At 46.7% G+C, this 21,202-nt stretch overlaps 1 protein-coding gene across 1 annotated transcript in view; it reads right to left on the bottom strand.

Annotated features, from left to right (window-relative positions):
• Positions 1 to 21,202, bottom strand: part of PAMR1 (peptidase domain containing associated with muscle regeneration 1) — a 99,952-nt gene that overhangs the window by 1,474 nt on the left and 77,276 nt on the right. The window contains exons 7-10 of the mRNA XM_089677353.1: positions 11,950 to 12,162; positions 6,793 to 6,859; positions 4,652 to 4,884; positions 2,163 to 2,455 (exon numbers count right to left, since the gene is read on the bottom strand). Coding sequence (XP_089533479.1) covers positions 2,163 to 2,455; positions 4,652 to 4,884; positions 6,793 to 6,859; positions 11,950 to 12,162 — 806 coding nt within the window. The remainder of the gene's footprint in view (positions 1 to 2,162; positions 2,456 to 4,651; positions 4,885 to 6,792; positions 6,860 to 11,949; positions 12,163 to 21,202) is intronic.

Here is a 21,202-nt window from a genome sequence, read left to right as displayed (position 1 = left end):
TGTAAAGGAGGGACAGCCAACAACGAATGCCCCATAGTAAGTCTCTGGGTGGTGTCATCGCACAGGTCCTGCCGCCGATGTTGCTGCCTCTCTTCTACTCTGAAGCTGGTACTGGGACCCGATCATGGGACCAGACCGGACCGGAGCTGCTTCAGCATAGGTAAGTACAGACATCTTTCACAGGGTAGATTGAATAGGCTCAGAATGGGGGTGGGAGCAGTGGTGTATTTAGGTTTTGTGCTGCCCTAGGCAACACAAAAATTGGACCCCCCCCCCCGGCAGAGAGAGAGCCTGACACTGACCAACACCAGAAGACCCCACCCCAACCACGCAGAGGGAGCCTGACAGTGGCCAATAACACCCCTGCCTCATCCCCCACCCCCACCGGAGAAAGGCTTCCACTAGCACAACACCCCACACCCCTCCACGGTGACAGAGAGGAAGACAACTTCACAGCTCTGGACAATTCTGGGAACGACAGTTGAGCTCTGCGTACACCATCAAGCAGCCCACAGCCTGTCTCAGATCCCATCTGGTCCCCATGCCGCATATGCCCATTCTTCCAGGGGGCAATGCTGCCCCTCTAAAAAAATGCCGCCCTAGGCAAATGCCTTGTTTGGCTTTTGACTTTTTTTCTACAGTCAATAAACCCCCCAGCATGTTATCCTATGTATCCATGCACACATAGACTGGAATCAACGTTTTTTTTGGCAGGGACATTTTTTGGCTGGAAAACCCCCCAGAACTAGTGAGTTTCTAGAGGAGTTTTCAGCGTAAAAATGCTCTAACACTGAAAAATGTGGCAAAACGCCGCAAACTGGCAATTTTTTTTCCATGAGGACTGGAGTTGAGAAACACTGGGTTAGGGACACTGTGTGCTATTTTCATTGGTCTGTGTTGAGCTCTCCTCACCAAATCATGTTTCGGGGTTAGAAGTAGGATTGACAAAGTGGCAATATATGAATGATGGCTATCGGTGACGTCATCACGCACGCACGCTATCCCATGTGTCCGGACCACGTGGTTGTACCATCGCCATCTTGGTTGAGGGCGGGTGGGTGAGACGCCGGAGACAGAGCCTGTGGCTCCTAATCAATGTTTGCTTGTTTTTTACTCATTGTGAGTGCGGTTTTAAGGGGGGTTTTGTTACCAATAAACTAGCTGGATGATATTGCACAATGGCGAGTATGTTTTCTATTCACATGTGCTAATTGGATATGAGAGGATTTCCTAATAACCGGAGCATTGTGGTGGATGGCTGGATATATAAAGATATGCTGGTTTATCACCAGCACATGGTGAGTGTGCATTTTGATGGGGTGTTTTGAGCACTGGATGTCACGTTGGTGAAGGAGGATCTCATAATCCTATTATTTCATTTTTGAAAGGATCATTCATGGACAGGGGCGGACTGACAACTCATGGGGTCCCCGAGCAATAGGGGATCATGGGGCCCCTGTGTCCCTGCCCAAACTCAAAACAGCCTATGAAAACGTTACCAGGGACATCTCATGGGGCCCCCTACTGATCCCGGGCCCTCGGGCAGTGCCCGAGTTTCCAAATGGTCAGTCCGCTCCTGTTCATGGACTTTTTTTGAATGGACTTATTGATTTTTGATATTTATGAATGTGCACATATGTGGTGGTGGATATATTTATCTATTTATTTAGTACTTTATATATGAACATTCACATATTTATTTAATTGTAGGCGTAGGGTTGCGCTATTATTTGTGGTTAGTTGTCATCACATTTTTCATTAGGAATGAGGGCACACATACATCTGACCATTTGGAAACTCGGGCACTGCCCGAGGGCCCGGGGTCAGTAGGGGGCCCCATGAGACGCCCCATGTACCTTTTTCATAGGCTTTTTTGAGTTTGGGCAAGGACACAGGGGCTCCATGATCCCCTATTGCCCGGGGGCCCCATGAGTTGTCAGTCTGCCCCTGCTCACATCCTTGTATGAGAAATGCTTGCGTTTTGCTGTGATGGGAACAGAGTCTTTTGGGAAGAGCCACCATTAAATCACAGATCAGCAAATCATTAACAGAGTCCACCACCTCTATTGTTCCATACAGAAAGCTGTGAACACAGCCTGCATCCTATGGGAACGCTACCCATCCCATATACATCCCTGCTCCCAGTTGCCATGGTTACTGACATGCAGATGCTGCTGGCTCTTCTCGTCGCGCTCGTCGTCTCGGTAGAATTTTCCCAGCACCACTTTCAGATCTGACACCTTGATAATGGTGCTCTTGCCTAGGTCTGTCACGCAGTGAGCGGCGATCACCGCCGTGCGCTCATTTAGCAGGGCTCCGCTGCACACCAGGACCCAGGTGCCCTTCCTCAGGTTGGCACCTTTCACCCCGTTAGATCGACGGTACAGGGCGGCCTGCCATGGCCAACGCATTTCAGATATCCGTGAGATGGTGAAGTTCCCCAATTTCCCACAAACTGTAAAGGAAAAGGAAAAAAAGACCGAATTAGAGAAGAGAAGGAACAATCGAGCATTTGGATTTTTTTTACAAAAAGAAAAAAATATGGAAATTTAGCGAGCAAAGTTTTCCAGTGCTATGTTCTCATAAATTAGAAGATGTCATGTTCTATGAGGGCAGCCCCTAAGTGCAGTGTACCTTTGCAGCGTTGGGGTTCTAGGCTTAGTCACCACCAGGGGGTACAAACTGCATGAATATTCTATATACTGTATGTTCCCCTTGTGTTTCGTCAAAGTTTCCTCAAGGTATCTCACTTCATCCCACAAACCAGGGCTGTGAATAAGGGGGTACCACCTATCGTCCTGTATGGGGCCCAGGCCAGCAGGGGGGCCCAGGCAGCTGGGTGAATCGGATGTGGGCAGAGAGGGTGATCTGCATGGTGGTGGTGGTGGGGGGGCAATTACTCGTTTGCTTCTTCTCCTCTTCCTCCTGCTGGCTTGCAGCTGCTGCAGAGAGAGCTATATAGGGGATCGATTCCAGTAATTGCCCCCATCCCTGTCACACCAATCCCCCTCCCTTTGCACCATATATTTCCCCCTGTTGCCCAGGCCCTCCTGTGGGCCCCCACAATGCCGGGCTCCCTCCTCTCCTTCCCAACGACAGCTGCAAGCACACAATAGGATCCTTCAGGATGGAGAGTGGAGGAAGGGTCCAGTAAATATGTCACATTTACCAGCCCCTTTATTTCCTGAATGAACCCAATGAGTGATCCGCACCAATCACTCACTGTGTTCATTTATAACTTAAGTGTTTTTTTTTTTGGGGGGGGGGGGGCCTGTCAGTTTAGCTGTATGGGGCCCCATGGATTCTAACAGCAGCCCTGCTACCAATTAAAAATAATACTGGTAGGCTAATCCTATTACCTGGCAATGCTGAGTGTGTGTCAGTGTAATATTATATGGAATTTAGACTGTAAACGTCTTTGGGGTCAAGGGGTTAATGTGACTTTGAATGGCTCAATATGCTTTCCTGCAGCTATGTGGACTAATTAAATGAATGAAAATACAACAAAAAATATAAGGGGTCATTGGCAAGGGTTAAAGAGGTCAACCACCCACCCTTGTAACCTAACATAAAGCCCTTTAAAGCTGACGTTTATGCTGCATATAATTTGCCTTCCTTGACCCCCCCCCCCATCCCCAAACAACATGCTAAAAATGTTTTAAAATAAAACCTTTCCATTTTATCACATAGCTCTTTTTAAGACCCAGCTATATCATCACTGGGTCTCTGTGCTCCTCTATGCTATGAAGGCAGATCCTAGCTAGTGGTAGGGGCCAGCAGAGGGCTGTACATAGCTTCCTGAAAACATCGCAGCACTCCGCCTCAATACACCTCTGAAGACTAGAGATGAGCTTGGGGACTCATGTCCAGCCAGATGTTGAACCTTTACTCCAGTGAGCTGCAGAGTGGGTCATTCCTGCCCCACAGCCAGCCTCTTTATGTTAGCCATGGGACAAGAGTTCAGCATTTGGCTAGAGATGAGTAAGCGGGACGCCCAAGCTCATCTCTCCCCAAGACCCTTCAGCCCTGATGCAAGCTGTGGACTGTGTCCTGCCTTAATGGGGGGATGCCAGGCCCATTGGGTAGGTGTCCCAAGGAAGGCTGTAAAGCTGGACATAGATGGATAGAATCTCAATCTATCGATCGACTTGGGTACAACTAGCCTGTCTGATTTTTTGCATATGATTACTGCCGGCGGCTAAAGCCATTAGCAGCAATCATTGTGTTCTGCTGTTTGGAAAGGTTGCCTGCTGGTAGCAGAACACAATAGTGCTGCCAGAGGGATTCCCCCATCAACAGAAAAAAAAACAAAATAATCTTTGACTTGCCTAATTGTCTATTTATTCACCAATGAGGACAATTTCCTCCTTACTCCAACCTTTGCTTCCTACCTTCCCAACAGTGGCTGGAAACTATCCTATTTGTCTTTTTGTCAAGCTTTGATGCCAACCAACTCTTGCTGGACTCACAATAAAAATACAGAAGTATATGAAGAGTACAGCATGTGTGTATGAGATGGAGAGGACCATGCATCCATAATCTTGAGAAGGAACTTTCTACCACCAACCAAACTCTTGGCTGGTGATAAGGCTTGTCCGAGCCCCCCGAAATCTCAACACGGCGAAATTCTGAGATAACACAACGCACATACCAGGGATACAAGATGGTGCTCTGCCACTCCACTTCCCGGTCTTCAGACAGGTCCTCCTGCTGCTCCCTGTGCGTTTGTAAAATTGAGATGCACACTCATACTGCAGCTGTGTGTGAAGATGGTGGTAGCCCTGAGGAAGTTCTCCAGGTGGAAGAGCCGGCTTCTTGGTTGGGTAGATGTCATTCTTCTCCTTGGTGAATGAACTGGAGTATAACTGGTGTAGTGGAGTCTCCCTGAGGACAAAGAAATAACAGATTTCATGAGAAACCTTCACTCAAGCACACCAAAAAAGAGAGAAAGTCATCCTGTCAGAGCCAGGGACGGACTGACCATTTGGAAACTCGGGCAGTGCCCGGGGGCCCAGGGTCAGTAGGGGGCCCCATGAGATGCCCCATGTACCTTTTCATAGGCTTTTTTGAGTTTGGGCAAGGACACAGGGGCCCCATGATCCCCTATTGCCCGGGGGCCCCATGAGTTGTCAGTCCGCCCCTGGTCAGAGCTGCAAATTTGCCTTTAGAGACTCCCACCAACCTTCCATGATCAAACATGGCAGCAGAGACCTCCAACATAACTCAACGACTGAGTCACTTCAGAGTTTATGGAAAAGATTTTTTCCAAAGAGATTTCCAACAGATGCATAGAAGTATTTTACATGCTATACAGGGCAAGCCAACAAGTTCCCTTTACTGCACCACCTTCCCAGCTGCACATGCTCATCTTTCCCTTATTCACCTGCCACCCTGTTCAGCTGCCATGAGTAAAGCTGGCCATACAGCGGGCTGAACGAAGGATATCCATAAATTCCCTCATCCACGCTATACAGCATAGATGGATGAGTCTCCCACTACCAACTATTGTATCCTGACAACCAGCCAGCATGGCTGTCAGAATACCCGAACAGTGACTGCATCTGGCTTGCTGCAGTCACTGTTTTGGTGGACTTTTTTACTGCCCAGCTCCTTTGATTCTTTAATCGTTTGTCAAGCTGGATGGTGTTGGCAGGGCCACTCCCCGGAATCAGCCAAAATCTGAGCCGTGTAAAGGAGCACCTAAATACTCCCCCAGCAGCCAGCATCAGGTGGAAACTGATTACTGCGGTCTGCTGGGAGACACCCACTTGGGGATACTGAAATCACAACCCTCCACCCAAGGAACCACAGTACCACCAGCAGGTGATCCAGGTCCTGACAGGCAGACTGTGTGCACAAACAGAACACTATAGGTAACCCCCACGTGTGACAGTAAGACATTATGATTGAAAGGAACTGAAATCCAATGAATGAAGGGGCAGGCTAGGGACAGTGAGGCACCCACTGGGGGACACTGAAATTACAACCCTTCGCCCAAGGAACCACAGTACCACCAGCAGGTGATCCAGGTCCTGACAGGCAGACTGTGTGCACAAACAGACCACTATAGGTAACACCCACGTGTGACAGTAAGACATTATGATTGAAAGGAACTGAAATCCAATGAATGAAGGGGCAGGCTAGGGACAGTGAGGCACCCACTGGGGGACACTGAAATTACAACCCTTCGCCCCAAGGAACCACAGTACCACCAGCAGGTGATCCAGGTCCTGACAGGCAGACTGTATGCACAACTAGAACACTATAGGTAACACCCACATGTGACATTAAGCCATTATAATTGCAAGGAACTGAAATCCAATGAATGAAGGGGCGGACTAGGGACAGTAAGGCTGGGGAGGAAAACGCTAGATGATGCAGGATGTCCTCCAACCAGGAAATGAAGCGGGCTCTTCCTGAATTAGGGGTCTACCTGAAGGGGTTATTGATTTTGCTGCTTATTTTCTTTATATGGAAAAAGCAACAATATCCCCATCAGGTCATATATTTTTATTTTTCATTAGTTAACTTATGGAAACATGACATGGAATTTCTTGGTTAGCAGTGGTGTGTAATCTGTTAGTGACTTATAACGATCCCTGGCGGCTTTACACGGCATCAAGATGGATTACATATGGCATGATACAGAAACCAAGACACAAAATGGATGACATAAGGCCGGATTATCCAGAACACACACAATCCTCTTTTTTTTTTTTGAAGATACAACTAATGATGTATTTCATGTTTAGTGAAGAGATCTAGACGGCTTACAAGACACAGAGAGCTCACCGAGTCTGAACCTGGGAGGGAAGGACTTTCTGGCGCACCAAATCTGGGATCTTCGGTTCCCGGCAAGCTAAAGCACAGAAATGGTTAAATGTCATCTCTCAATGTCAAAACGCTTTTCAAACAATTGTAACAGTCGTGTATTTCTTTTCTTTCTTTGAGCAGCCTGTCCTTGGATCAATGCATGTATAAATACCACAAGCAGCTGGTGGAAGAGTCCAAAAATGCTTTCATTGTTCCAGGTGTAACAAAAGAAAAGGTGCTCAAAGTACTAGCCTGAGTAGAAAAGCCTGACTCCTGCCAGCATGATGTAGACAAGTGGGGATGCAGTAATTCACTATATTGCCAAAGGTATTGGGCCAGCCCTCCAACTCATTGGATTCAGGTGTTCCAATCCCCTCCATGGCCACAGATGTATAAATTCAAGCCCCTAGGCATGCAGACTGCTTCTACAAACATTTGTGAAAGAATGGGTCGCTCTCAGGAGCTCAGTGACTCCAAGCGTGGTCCCGTGATAGGTTGTCACCTGTGTAATAAGTCCATCCGTGACATTTTTTGGCTACTAAATATTCCACGCTCAACTGTTAGTGGCATTATAACAAAGTGGAAGCAACTGGGAACAACAGCAACTCAGCCACGAAGTGGTAGGCCGCGTCACATGACAGAGCGGGGTCAGCGCATGCTGAAGCGCACATTGCGCAGAAGTCACCAACTGTCTGCAGAGTCAATAGCTAAAGACCTCCAAACTTGGTGTGGCCTTCATATTAGCACAACAGTGCATAGAGAGCTTCATGGAATGGGTTTCCATGGCCAAGCAGCTGCATCCAAGCTGTACATCATCAAGTGCAATGCAAAGCTTTGGATGCCGTGGTGTAAAGCACGCCGCCACTGGACTCTAGAGCAGTGGAGACGTGTTCTCTGGAGTGATCAATCACGCTTCTCTGTCTAGCAATCTGATGGACGTGTCTGGGTTTGACGGTTGCCAGAACGGTACTTGCCTGACTGCATTGTGCCAAGTGTAAAGTTTGGTGGAGGAGGATTATGGTGTGGGGTGTTTTTCAGGGGTTGGGCTTGGCCCCCTAGTTCCAGTGAAGGGAACTCTTAAGGTGTCAGCATACCAAGACATTTTGGACAATTTCATGCTCCCAACTTTGTGGGAAGAGTTTGGGGATGGCCCCTTCCTGTTCCAACATGACTGCGCACCAGTGCACAAAGCAAGGTCCATAAAGACATGGATGAGCGAGTTTGGGGTGAAGGAACTTGACTGGCCGGCACAGAGTCCTGACCTCAACCCCGTAGAACACCTTTGGGATGAATTAGAGCGGAGACTGCGAGCCAGGCCTACTCCTCCGACATCAGTGCCTGACCTCACAAATGTGCTTCTGGAAGAATGGTCAAACCTTCCCATAGACACCCTCCTAAACCTTGTGGACGGCCTTCCCAGAAGAGTTGAAGCTGTTATATTTTTATTTTTACTAGTAATGGCAGCAATCAGCAACGTATAGCGGGACTGCGGCAGGCATTCTGACACTGGGGGGAAATGACTTGGTGTCACTGACATCCCCAGTGACACCAATACAGTGATCAGTGCTAATAAAAAATACTGACACTGTACTAATGGCACTGGGCAGGAAGGGGTTAACATGTGGGTTAATTGTCAAAGGGTTAACTGTGTGCTGGGAGTGTTTTACTGTGGAGCGGGGTGTTTGTGCTTCACTGTAAGCACACTGCCATGCAAAGCAGTGTGCATGAGCTGGCAGGGGAGAGAACTGTTTTGTTTACAAACAGTTCTCCCCCCCCCCTTCCCCATTGAAGATGCTCAGCAATCACTGGGCGCCTGCGAGTAATCACCAGCCAGGACCCGGTCATTGACAGCTGCGGCTGCTAATGGCGGAACAGGTAGGACGCGCGCGCCCCCTACCCGGAAATGTTACATGACGTACATATACACGTGATTTTGCACTCCCGTGCCACACTGTACTCAGATTTTTTTTTATTTTATAAAAAACAAACACGTCATCCTTACCTGCTGTTTGCAATGGTTGGTTTTGCATCTGAACACAGGAGGTTTGTTACCTTAATGCAGAGAATGCAGGTAAAAAAAAAACCTTCTGCCCTTAGAACCACTTTAATTACAACTCAAAAAAGTCTCAATGAGTTTCTAAATACAGACTAATTTAGAAGTTTTCAGCTTAAGCCTTTTTAGAATGTGTTTTTTTTTTTTTTAGCCCATAGCAATCTACAATGCCTGCCCAACAATGCACTTAATGCAGCCCTAATCCCACGACGGGCGGGAAGAGGGAAAAACACAAAGCCTTAAACATATTTTTTGATTATATTCAGCAATTACCCTGAAAGGAAGAACGAATTACACTGAAAATATCCACTTCCAATTTGTCTGTGTATGTTTAATCCGGATAAAGGAGTCAGACAGACTGAGTGGGATAGACAGGAGTGGTCCTTAACCAGCTCTGTGCCAAATGAGTGGGCGGCAAGTCTCAATATAAACCTATGAATATGTGAACACATGCTGACTCCCGCAGCTTACTCTATACACTTGTAGCAGACGTGAACACTTCTGTCCATTGGGTGTATTCTGGGTCCCGTGATCCTCACTGCTGGCCATAGCTCTGGCCACCTTGAACTGGTGACAGGTTCTCTTAGCTCTTTGACCTTTGCCAGGACTCATGATCTCTCTGTATTCTGACTTCTGTACTCCGGTGACAAGGCTTCACCTCCCCTGTCCCTGCTCACTGGAGGGATCATCCTTCCTGATCTCCTCTGATGGCCTGAGCTCACACTTCCTTGGAAGAGTACTGGTCTCCTTAGAAGACCAACACAACCCAATTACTTCTAGCTTCTAGTCCCGGAGCCGGTCAGACCACCATCGCCCACTTATGTCCCTTTCTCTCTCCAATTGGTTCAATATAAAATCCCACACTCACAGGTTCTTTTATGGCAGCAGGAATATCTTGAGGCTCACACAAGGGGAATGCTGGACAATGTAAATATTATGTAGCCTCATCATCCACTACCATGGATACAAATGGAGAAACAGAAAAAGGGCGCACCGACCTAGTGCATTATCGTTTAAAATAATTTATTAAAGAAACAAAAATAGGTATCATACTCACAATGGACATAATAACACAGGCATGTCAAACTGAACAAGATGTATGATCCAAACAATATCTGAGTCCATACGATGGAACCCTGGATGACCAACTGGCTAACGCATTTCGAGGACACAACCTCTTCCTCAGAGCCAGGGGCGGACTGACCATTTGGAAACTCGGGGACTGCCCAAGGGCCCGGGGTCAGTAGGGGGCCCCATGACATGCCCCTGGTACCTTTTTTCATAGGCTTTTTTGAGTTTGGGCAAGGACACAGGGGCCCCATGATCCCCTATTGCCTGGGGGCCCCATGAGTTGTCAGTCCGCCCCTGGGGGGGGGGGGATTATACTGATATATCTGTACCAGGTATCATATCATTGTGGCAGCACAGTGGCTAAATGGCTAGCACTTCCACCTGGCTGTACTAGGGTCATTGGTTTGAATCCCAACCATGGCACCTCCTGCCTGGAGTTTGCATGTTCTCCCTGTTCCTGTGAGGGTCTCCTCCCACACTCCAAAGACATGCTGGTAGGTTCACTGGCTCCTGTCTAAATTGGCCCTAGTATATGAATGTGAGTTAGGGACCTTAGACTGTACACCCCTTGAGGGTTAGGGACTGATGTGAATGTACTATATATATGTAAATTGATGGTGCTATATAAGTACATAAAATTAATGTTTATTAATCACCCAACAAGCAGCATCACTATATGTAAAAACTAGTGCAGGAGAGCCTTTGGGTAGAGGAGGGATCTATGTGCTGATCCGGATGTGCTTTGCTAGAGGACACAAGAAAATTACTCAGTAGAGTTTAGCTTGTAAATAATACAATGAAGCTCCTGGTAGGTGGCTGGTAGTGCAGGATCGGTGAGAGTCAGCATGGGAAGTGGAGAGCAGTCTCAACGCGTTTCGCCTCACCTCAATTACAAAGTCCCAGAGGTGGGTCAAAATGCATCAGATGGCATAACTATCGGGAGGAGCTGGGGCTGAGGCCACTCTCTACCTTCAATGGATATGGAGTTGCTTTGTGAGTGGCGTTCACCTATAATTCATCATACCCCTTTTACTGGATTAGCATATGTACACCAGCACGACATCTGGAATGGGATATCGGAACCATAGCATTAGCACTTAGAGCAGCGCTCCATTAAGTATATACAAGGTCTCCTTTAAGGAGGTTAGCCTGTGGTCAAAGTACAATGTATGGGGACCTAGTTGTGATCCTAGTCTGCTGCCTCTCTAATCAAGATGGATGGATTATTCATCAGATGATCTATCCTTGGGTGTTGGATACAAATGTTCATCCCCCAGCTGTGCTCCTGGCTCCTCCTCTTCTCCGAGTGCTCCCATAGCAAGCCGCTTGCTCTGGGAGCACTTGTGCATGCTCACTTCGGAGCCCTGCTCTGTGTGTTCATAAGACACACAAAGCGGGGCTTGGCCACTACTCCATCTTCACTGGCTGTGATTGACAGCAATGGCTTTCACTGCTGTGTTTCAGCCAATGAGGAAGCAGAGATCCGGGAGAGCAGCAGCTCTCATACAAATCGCTGGATCAAATAGGGCTCAGGTAAGTATTAATGGGAACTGAGAGGGGAGCTGCATACTAAAGGTTTTTTTACCTTCATTCATAGGATGCAAAAGCCTTCAACCTTTACAACCACTCCAATATTAATCCTTTTATGGCCAGAGGTCATTGATGACTAGATTCCCAAGCCAAACTGATGGCTTTGCAGATTTCACTGCAACCTAAAGGTGACAGGGTTCGAAGGTTTTTTTTTTCTCTATGAAACCTCTATGTGATCACAATGTCATAGCTCACATAGCAATCACATGACTTGGAACAACTCTGATTGGTTCATGATTGTCAGTGAGGACCACAGTTGTTAGTGTCAGCGACAGCTGGGATTGAGAGCCAGTAGCTGTGCAATGTATTGACTGCTGACTCTCAGGAAAGAAGGTGCATGGGGGAGGCGGCATTTGTAAATGTGTCCCCAGCAAGCCCGCAAATAGTAATTTATTTTAAAAAAATTTAATATTTTCTCTTACCTTTGATACAGACTGGCTGTTTCCCAGACCATTGCCCCGTTTCCAGGCATTTCCTCTCCTGGTTTCCACTGAGGACATGGGAGTTGTTACAGAAGTAATGGATGGTGGACCCTACCGCCACTTTATTCCCAGTTCTATGAAACTCCTGTTCTGATAATTTTCCATAACCATTCAGTGGAGGTCCTGGATCCATGCAGCTCTTTTCTTCTATCACTGAAAACAGAAGAGTAATATTACAATACTAGGAACCCTGTAAAGCATCTCCGTTCACAAATACTCTATATAGGATAATAAATCCTGTACATGGTCCAATATTGTGTTATTGTCCTTCAGAGGGCAACTGCAGAAAAATCTTGGGATTAAACACATTAAGGCTCCCTTCACATCTCCGTGTAACTGGAACTCGCTTTCAGGGCCATTTTAATAGCATCATGGGCCCCTGGGCAATTGAATGCACTGGGGCCCCTACCAGCCGCCCCAATTTACACACCTACCTAGAATTAATGTATAAATAGTGGATAGAATAAAATGTAGTGATTTATTGGTACTTTCACATGTGCTCACTGCCCAACACCATAGAGCTCAATTGGCATTTGCCATTAAATACCAGATTTGGCAGATCTCCCTGTGCTTTTCACAGATCAGAGCAGGTTCACCCTGAGCACATGTGACAGACGTGAAAGGGTCTGGAGAAGCCGTGAAGAACATTATGCTGCCTGTAACATCGTTTTGGTGGTGGGTCAGTGATGGTCTGGGGGAGGCATATCCATGGAGGGATGCACAGACCTCTACAGGCTAGACAATGGCACCCTGACTGTCATCAGGTATCGGGATGAAATCCTTGGACCCATTGTCAGACCCTACGCTGGTGCAGTGGGTCCTGGGTTCCTCGTAGTGCAGTGGTCGGCAAGCCGCGGCTCGCGAGCCACATGCGGCTCTTTACAAACTTAAATGCGGCTCTTCTGTGTGCCGGGCGCCCGCTCCCCTCCCTCCTCTCGGGCGGCCGCCCCAAAAGTCAGGACTCTTCAGCTGTCAGGATGTAGGCGGGGCAGCCAGGATGTAGGCGGGGCAGCGTGATGAACTCCTCTCCTCTCACAGTCCGCCCTGAAGACCAGAACGGCGCCGGAACACGGCGAGAAGAACGCGTGGAGCAAAGGTAAGTGAATTGACACAATATGGGGAATGAATTACTATAGGGGGGATGAATTACTATAGGGGGGATGAATTACTATATGGGGGATGAATTACTATGGGGGATGAATTACTATATGGGGGATGAATTACTATGGGGGATGAATTATTATATGGGGGATGAATTATTATTAAAAATCGCCAAGATACGCTCCTTCCTTACCCCAGACACCACTAAACTACTAGTACACTCCCTGATTATCTCACGCCTGGACTACTGCAACTCCCTCCTCACCGGCCTACCCCAGTGCAGGCTCTCCCCGCTTCAGACCATCCTGAACTCAGCGGCCAGACTCATCCACCTCACCAGCCGCTCCACCTCTGCCACCCCCCTCTGCCTCTCCCTCCACTGGCTCCCCATTGCCCAACGCATTAAATTTAAATTGCTCACCCTGACCTATAAGGCCATTCACAACACTGCCCCTAACTACCTCACCGACCTGATTCCCAGGTACCACCCTACCCGTACCCTTCGCTCTTCACAGGACCTCCTTCTATCTTGCTCCCTGGTCTCCTCCTCCCACGCACGACTGCAAGACTTCTCCAGGTCCTCCCCCATCCTCTGGAACTCACTACCCCAATCCATCAGACTGTCACCTTCCCTCCTCACCTTCAGGCGCTCCCTGAAAACCCACCTCTTCAGGGAAGCCTACCCCACCCTCACCTAACAGCCGCTGCCCTTCCCTCCTCCTACCACTCCATCCCCCACAGCCGTTTCCTCCTGTGCCTCTACCCCCTCCCTCCTAGATTGTACGCTCGAAAGAGTAGGGCCCTCTAACCCCTCGTGTGCTGTTTGATGTTACTGTTCTGTTTCATGTATTGTCCCCCCTCTATTGTACAGCGCTGAGCAAACCCTTTGGCGCTATATAAACTCGATAAATAAATAAATAAATAAATAAATTACTATAGGGGGGATGAATTACTATATGGGGGATGAATTACTATATGGGGGATGAATTACTATGGGGGATGAATTACTATATGGGGGATGAATTACTATAGGGGGGATGAATTACTATAGGGGGGATGAATTACTATAGGGGGGATGAATTACTATGGGGGATGAATTACTATATGGGGGATTAATTACTATGGGGGATGAATTACTATATGGGGTATGAATTACTATGGGGGATGAATTACTATATGGGGGATGAATTACTATATGGGGGATGTATTTTCAGTTTTAATAATGTGGCTCTCAAAATAAATTCCAATCGTGGTTTTGGCGAGATTTGGCTCAGTTGAAAAAAAAAGGTTGCCCACCACTGTCCTAGTGCATGATAATGTCCGGCCTCGTGTGGCAAGAGTATGCAGACAGTTCCCGGAGGGTGAAGGAATTGAGACTTTTGAATGGCCTGACCTAAATCCAATAGAACACCTTCAATTTGTGTGTGCCTCTGAAATGGCAACAAACTTCAGTACCCTATATTTTATATAGGCGACACTTTAAAAGCCCCCACAGGTCATCAGTTTAGTGTTGTGGAGGAGGTCTGGTGCTAGAATTATTGCTCTCTGGCATGTGCAGAGATATGTAACGTGTATCGCAATAGACATTTTCATGCATTTACGTTCGTACGTGTGTATATGTGCGCTGCGCAAACTGTTGGCGCTATATAAATCCTGTATAATAATAATAATAATATGTGGGAGGGCTCAAAATTATTTTTGGGGGGGATGAACGATGTACGGACCTGGCAGCAAAGGGGTAAAGCAGAAACATGAAAAACTTTAAAAGGTACCTATAAACATTTTTACAAAACAATGTTTTATATCACATGTATATAATTGTTTAACAAATAGATATTTTATACATGACAAAGGATTCCCTGAGCACTATAGGTTATCTTAAACATCAGCAAGGAGGAAGCCTATCCTGGGAATCTGAGAATTACTTTGTCCTACTGAAAAATTGGGTGGAGCCTTCCATTAAGTGAGAAATCTAAGTCACTTGCATGTATTAAAGTATATTTATACCCCAAAACAAGAATAATATGTTACTGCTTACCAGTCCTTAGAAGTGGTGATTGTATTTGTTATTTTTAATCAGGATTTTTTTCTCCTTTATTTTCACCTGATAATCCTGCAAAAAACACACTTCCAGTCCGTGGGGGTTATCCTCACTCAATTCTCTATATAAAAGGAGCCATGGTTGTGACTCAGGCTGAACTTTAAAATGGTTGTAAACCTCAGACATTAAATATGAACAAAGCATATCCCTTTATAGTGTGTACTTGTCTCAATTAAGAGCATCAAGTGTCATTTCTGTCTGCTGCCTCCTTCTTCTACTATCAGCATGAATCACTTCTGACAGGTTTTCCTGACACCAAGAGAAAAATGATAACAGGGGAGAGACCTCCGGCACACATCCTGTGATAGAGAGCCTCAGCTCTGTTCCTGTGTGCTGTGTGAAAGATGGGGTATCCCTTTCCTCCAAACAGTTTTCAGAGCTCTCCTCACTGAGCTCTACTGTGTTTAAATTCAACTATCCATCCCCTGTTTTCTGAACTCTCAGACAAATTTTATTTGAACGGATATAGAGAAGAGATTACTGCAGATAAACAGGTACAACTTATATAGGAGGATTTGTTTCATGTCTGTGTGTCAGCTGAGGCCAGGCACTGCACTGGGTATATATAAGGGTTTACAACCAGTGGTTGATTTTGGTTGTGTGCCACCCTAGGCAAGAGTAAATGGGGGTGGGGGTTGGGGAGAGAGAGATTCCAGCATTCACCCGCCGGCCACCCTTGGAGCCATGATCAAGAAAGCCGAACATCGTCCTGCTGCGCTGATCTCTGATCATAATCCAGGAACGAGAGTCGGACACCCTTCAGCAGCCTATACTGCTGTGCTTGTGTCTCACCTGCTCCCTATCCTCAGTCACCGGCTGCCACGTGTGTCCATTCTGCTGAGGGGGTGGCGCTGCCCCCTTGAATAATGCCGCCCTAGGCAAACATCTTGCTTGCCTTGTGGCAAATATGCCCCTGTTTACAACCACTTTAAACTTCAACTCCAGTCCTCCATTACTTCGGTGGTAAGAGGATTAGTATATTACAGAAGGAACATAACATTTTCTGTGCTTTCAGTTCAACTTACAGGAAGTGACAAGGACGCAGTATTTCTAGCAAAATCAACAGAATTTTTTTGTACTTGCTGAAAAAATGTTCTTAGCCTGAGAAAAGAAAACAAATGCAGCCACTACATATATGGACCAGTAACCTACAATATATTAAAAAAAAATTCTTGGGTTTAGCCTCTACTTTCAGCTTGAGCAACTGAGCTCTGTAAACTTCAGACTTTTTACAACAGGTAGTAAAAACAGGATAAAATAAGAATTCAAAATATTATTAAGCAAATTTTCACCTAAAAAAAAGAAATGTTAAGCCCCAACCACAAGAAATAATAATAATCATCATCAAATATATACAAAACCACTATGCATTACTTGTAAAAGGAGCTACAAAGCAGCCGCATGCATCAAACAGCGATGTTCATAACAAAGCACTCTGTCATTTTTCATATTACAGCTTTTTACCTCCTGTACGGCTGACAGACTGTCATCTCACCTGCAGCTGCATATAAGCAGAATATATCCGAAATTCTAAATATATAATGGCTTCGTACTCATTCCTGTAGATGGTAACCTTTGCAGAGCTCCAAACCCTGCAATATAATGTATAGCCAGAAGAGATTTCAGGTTATCCCCCAAGTGACATCCGTGTCACCGGAAAGCGATCTGAAGCAACAGAATATTCTCTGAATCATGAAAAAGACTCACATCAAAAATTCAATTATAATGAGCCAGGAAAGGAGTGACAGACCCCATCTGGATGGTGGAATTAATGAATAGAATGGCCATGAAATGTTCATGTACTCTGATCATTAACAATGTGACACACTTTTCTCCCTGTCCTGGTAAATTGCGCAGGAAGTCAATCACCGGCGGTCTGTCCCTTCTGTCACTCCACGGCGGTTAAATTAGACCCAGCGATTGAGCTGTAAAGAGAATCTCAGCAGTGGTCCTCTGAGGCCTTGTATGAATGGGGATTGAGCGGGTTGAGATAAGTCTTTCAGATATACAATATATATTGTAATCTTCTATGTAATTCCAGTAATATAATACGATAGCCAGGCTTTTTCTGATATTCTAGAGACTGACAACTACTGTAGCTCCTAGTTTTATGGGCTTTTTATAGCACAAAGAGGTTTTCCATCTTATTGGAACTAAGATCCTTTAGCAAAGGAGGTTCGTACATTTAGGCAGGTTCAGTCTGTATTCTCCACTGTAGGTGGCAAGCAGGGGCGGACTGACAACTCATGCGGCCCCCGGGCAATAGGGGATCATGGGGCCCCTGTGTCCTTGCCCAAACTCAAAAAAGCCTATGAAAAAGGTACCAGGGGCATCTCATGGGGCCCCCTACTGACCCCGAGCCCTCGGGCAGTGCCCGAGTTTCCAAATGGTCAGTCTGTCCCTGGTGGCAAGCGACCACAGCAGAAATCCAAAGGGGAGGGGAAGTTGAAAGAAACTGGGTTTCTTGATTACTTCCCTGGTCACCCAGGGCAGTGATCCAGTTGGATGCTCATGTCCCACATGACCCTGACTGCCATTTTGGGTTAGGCAGAGTCTATATTATTATTACACAGGATTTATATCGCACCAATAGTTCGCTCAGCGCTGTACATTACAATGGGAGACAATACATGAGACAGTACAATAACAATACAGTGTGATACACGAGGGGTTCGAGGGCCCTGCTCCTTGGAGCTTACAATCTAGGAGGGAGGGGATAGTGGTACAGGAGGAAAAGCTGTGGGGGATAGAGTGGTGGGAAGAGAGGAGGAGATCAGCAGTTAGCAGGGGGAGGGGTAGGCTTCCCTGAAGAGGTGGGTTTTCAGGGTGCGCCTAAAGGAGAGGAGAGTAGGTGATAGTCTGATGGGTTGGGGTAGGGAGTTCCAGAGGATGGGTGATGCCCTGGAGAAGTCCTGGAGGCGGGCATGGGAGGAGAAGACCAGGGAGCTAGAGAGAAGGAGGTCTTGTGAGGATCGGAGAGTGCGTTTTGGGTGGTATTTGGATATTAGGTCGGTGATGTAGTTTGGGGCAGTATTATGGACAGCTTTGTAGTGTTAGCAGTTTGATATAATGTAACACCCTCCAGTTTAGTCAGATAGTTTTTGTTAGATAGAGGCTGAGTAGCAGCCTGGGAGTGAGGTAGTGAGGCTCTAACAGGTCAGGGCTTCTGGAGCCCTCCTACCTCTTCAGAGACCTGAGAGCTTTCTGAGGGAAGTGTGGAGGAGGGGAAAAGGCCCAGATCTGCATGCTTGAGCGACCCTGGCAGGAGGCTGGGCATGGTGACCAGGGTAAACCTCAAATGTGGCAGATCCTGGGGGGAGAGATGCAGCGTTTTGTGGAAGATAGATTGAGGAGCCTGGGAGGAGGCCTCAGGGAGGGGAGCCCACCTACAGGAAGGTCACTGGAAAAGAGGATCTCCACTGCCTCAACATCTCCCAGGGAGGATAGCCTGTGTAGCAGGAAAGGAGCCAGCGCAGCGTAAGCCCTGAAGGCAGCCACCAACCCACCAAGCTAACAGGAGAGGACAGTGTGAGTACTCTTACACCCCCTGGGCCTGATAAGGGGAGAGGGAAGTCTGGTTCAAGACCAAACTAGCTTCTCATGTGGGACTGTTTCTAAATTAACATCTCTTCAGCCCCCTTGCTCATGGAATACCCTCAGTGCAGCTGGGTGAAGAGGAGTAATCATCCAAGGTCTTAGGAGGTACACTAGGCGCTCGTCAAGGAAAGAGACTGTTTCTATTCACATCTTTTGTACATAGTTGCTAAGGAGTTAATCTTTTGTTCTGCAGTTCTTTCAGCTTCCCATATACCTCTAGACCCCATCTAAGTTCTTAACCCCTTAATAAAATCACAAAAACAAGCTCAAGGACTGTTCTTTGACTCCAGTATGCAAGGTGTGGAAAATGCGTGTTTCCTGGCCTTGCAGAGTATAGGGGAACTCAAATCAAATCCAGCAGCCCCTAAGGGGGTAGTACTACAATAAGACTCTGACTCTTGGTTTTGGTGCAATTTATGTGAGTGGCTAGTGTAGGGATAGCATGTCACGGACAGCACTAGCGGAAGGGAGAGGTTCCGGTGGAGTACGGAGAGAGCAGAGACTACGTCTACCTTCTCAGGAAGATTCCCCATTGGGTTAGACTGGACAGGCCTTACTTCACTCCTTGTGGCAGACACTGTCGGCATCCCTGAGTTTTCAGACTGGGTGAGCCTCCTCACAGGGACCTCATTGATCTGTTGAACTACTTTTACAATGCATTGTTTCTTGCAAATCAGGACTCTGTGTGCAAACTGCCCAACACACCACGCTGCACCTGCCCAACACACGTAAGTCTTGGATTGACACCATAGGCCAAGAATTGTGGAGGTTTTCAGAGCTTCAATGTCTCTGCATCTTTACAGCCCTGAGGTAGGGGTATACTCTGCCCCACCAAAATATGTCGGCTCTGCAATAAAAATCTTTTATCCTATTTTGAAGTACATTTGTGTCTGGACTATTACCTTCTGGTGTAGTGCTTCAATATTAGACTTTAAGTTCCAGAACAATAAATATTAGAAGTGCTGGACCTGATGCTTGGCATTCTTCAAATTCAGGATGGTAGTGCTTCTTGTCAAATGGGCTTAGGCCACTCAGAAAAACAAAGTGGGGGAAAAGTCCAAAAGGAGTGTCATGTAATGTCACTTGTCATGTGTCCCAGAGGACTACGGGGGGAGGACAACTTCTACTTCCAATCACCTAGGCGATCACAGCAGATGTGGGAGAGGGTATCTGTCAATTTCAGGTACCCGCTCCTCAAAGGTGCCAGTCCTTAGCGGGGAGCGGGGGACCAGTCCTTAAAGCAGAACTTCCCCTTTTTCAGTGGAGCTCTACTTTAAGCACTGTCTCTGACTGACAGGTATTCTATCCCTACACCAGCCACTCGCACAAAGCGTAACAAGCTTGGGAATCAGACTCATAAATAGACTCTGCCTGACCCAAGATGGTTTCCAAAGTCACATGGGGCCTTAGTATCCAATCGGATAACTGCCCCATGTCACCGAGGAAATCATAGAAGAACCAAGTTCCTCTCAAATTCCTTGCCTATCTGCAATACCACTGCAGTCAAGTGCCACCTGCAGTGAAGAACCCAGACTGCTCTTGCCTACACCTTTATTCCTGACAATGAAGTCAAAACCAGTAGAAAAATGGTAGTCAACAAGTTTCCGGGGTCAAGAAATCCTTATTCATTAGCGTATAACTTAATAGAAGATATAGTTGATAGTTCTTTGGAGACCTCAAGCTCAAGAGTCAGAACAAGTGGTGGAAATAAACTGTCCCACAGACTTTGAACCTGACCTTGATATCCTGTTGAAAATAACCTGAAACATGCTCATGAATAAATATAGATATGGGCTTTGAAGAAGAGGTAAAGTAAAGAGACGTGTGTTCTTACTTGAATCTTGGACTGCTTTGAATATTTCTTCCACATCTGTGTAATGATCCAGTGTCAGACTTTGCCTCTGTAATAAAGACCATTCACTGCTGCTCTCTCTCCTTGTGCAGGATGGCTGGTCTTGTCTCCGCCCCTCCTGTAGTTTTATGCAGGCAGCCTGTAGTGGGCGGGCCTTCTGTGTCCCTCCCACATATCTGCTTTCTGTACAGGCTATATACAGCACAGTGATGATGTCACCACAATTTTTTTCAAGATAACAGTTGGGTTTGAAAAGGTATTTGGTGCACACAGAGTGGATTTATATCCTTTTTGGCTATTAAGAAATATATTTAAATGACCGTATTTGCGCATGGAGTTCAGGTTTAAAATAGTCTGTCGCTGAGTTCTTACTTGTGTTGCATTCTCCAACAGTGAAATCTCCCAAGTTCCTCTTGTTACGTTCACCAAAATATAAAATAAATATAAAATCCAGGAGGGTAAGTGAGGTTCCCTTATGAAGGAGTAGGAACTCAGCTCAGAGTTCTCATCTGTAGGGGGTTATTTACTAAAACTGCATGGTG

The sequence above is a fragment of the Staurois parvus genome, unplaced genomic scaffold (genome assembly GCF_062004578.1).
Source record: "Staurois parvus isolate SC_StPar_1 unplaced genomic scaffold, SC_StPar_1.0 ptg000184l, whole genome shotgun sequence".
Lineage (NCBI taxonomy): Eukaryota > Metazoa > Chordata > Amphibia > Anura > Ranidae > Staurois > Staurois parvus.
The sequence above is the reverse complement of the archived record's forward strand: the minus strand, read 5'-3'. Positions and strand labels throughout refer to the sequence as shown.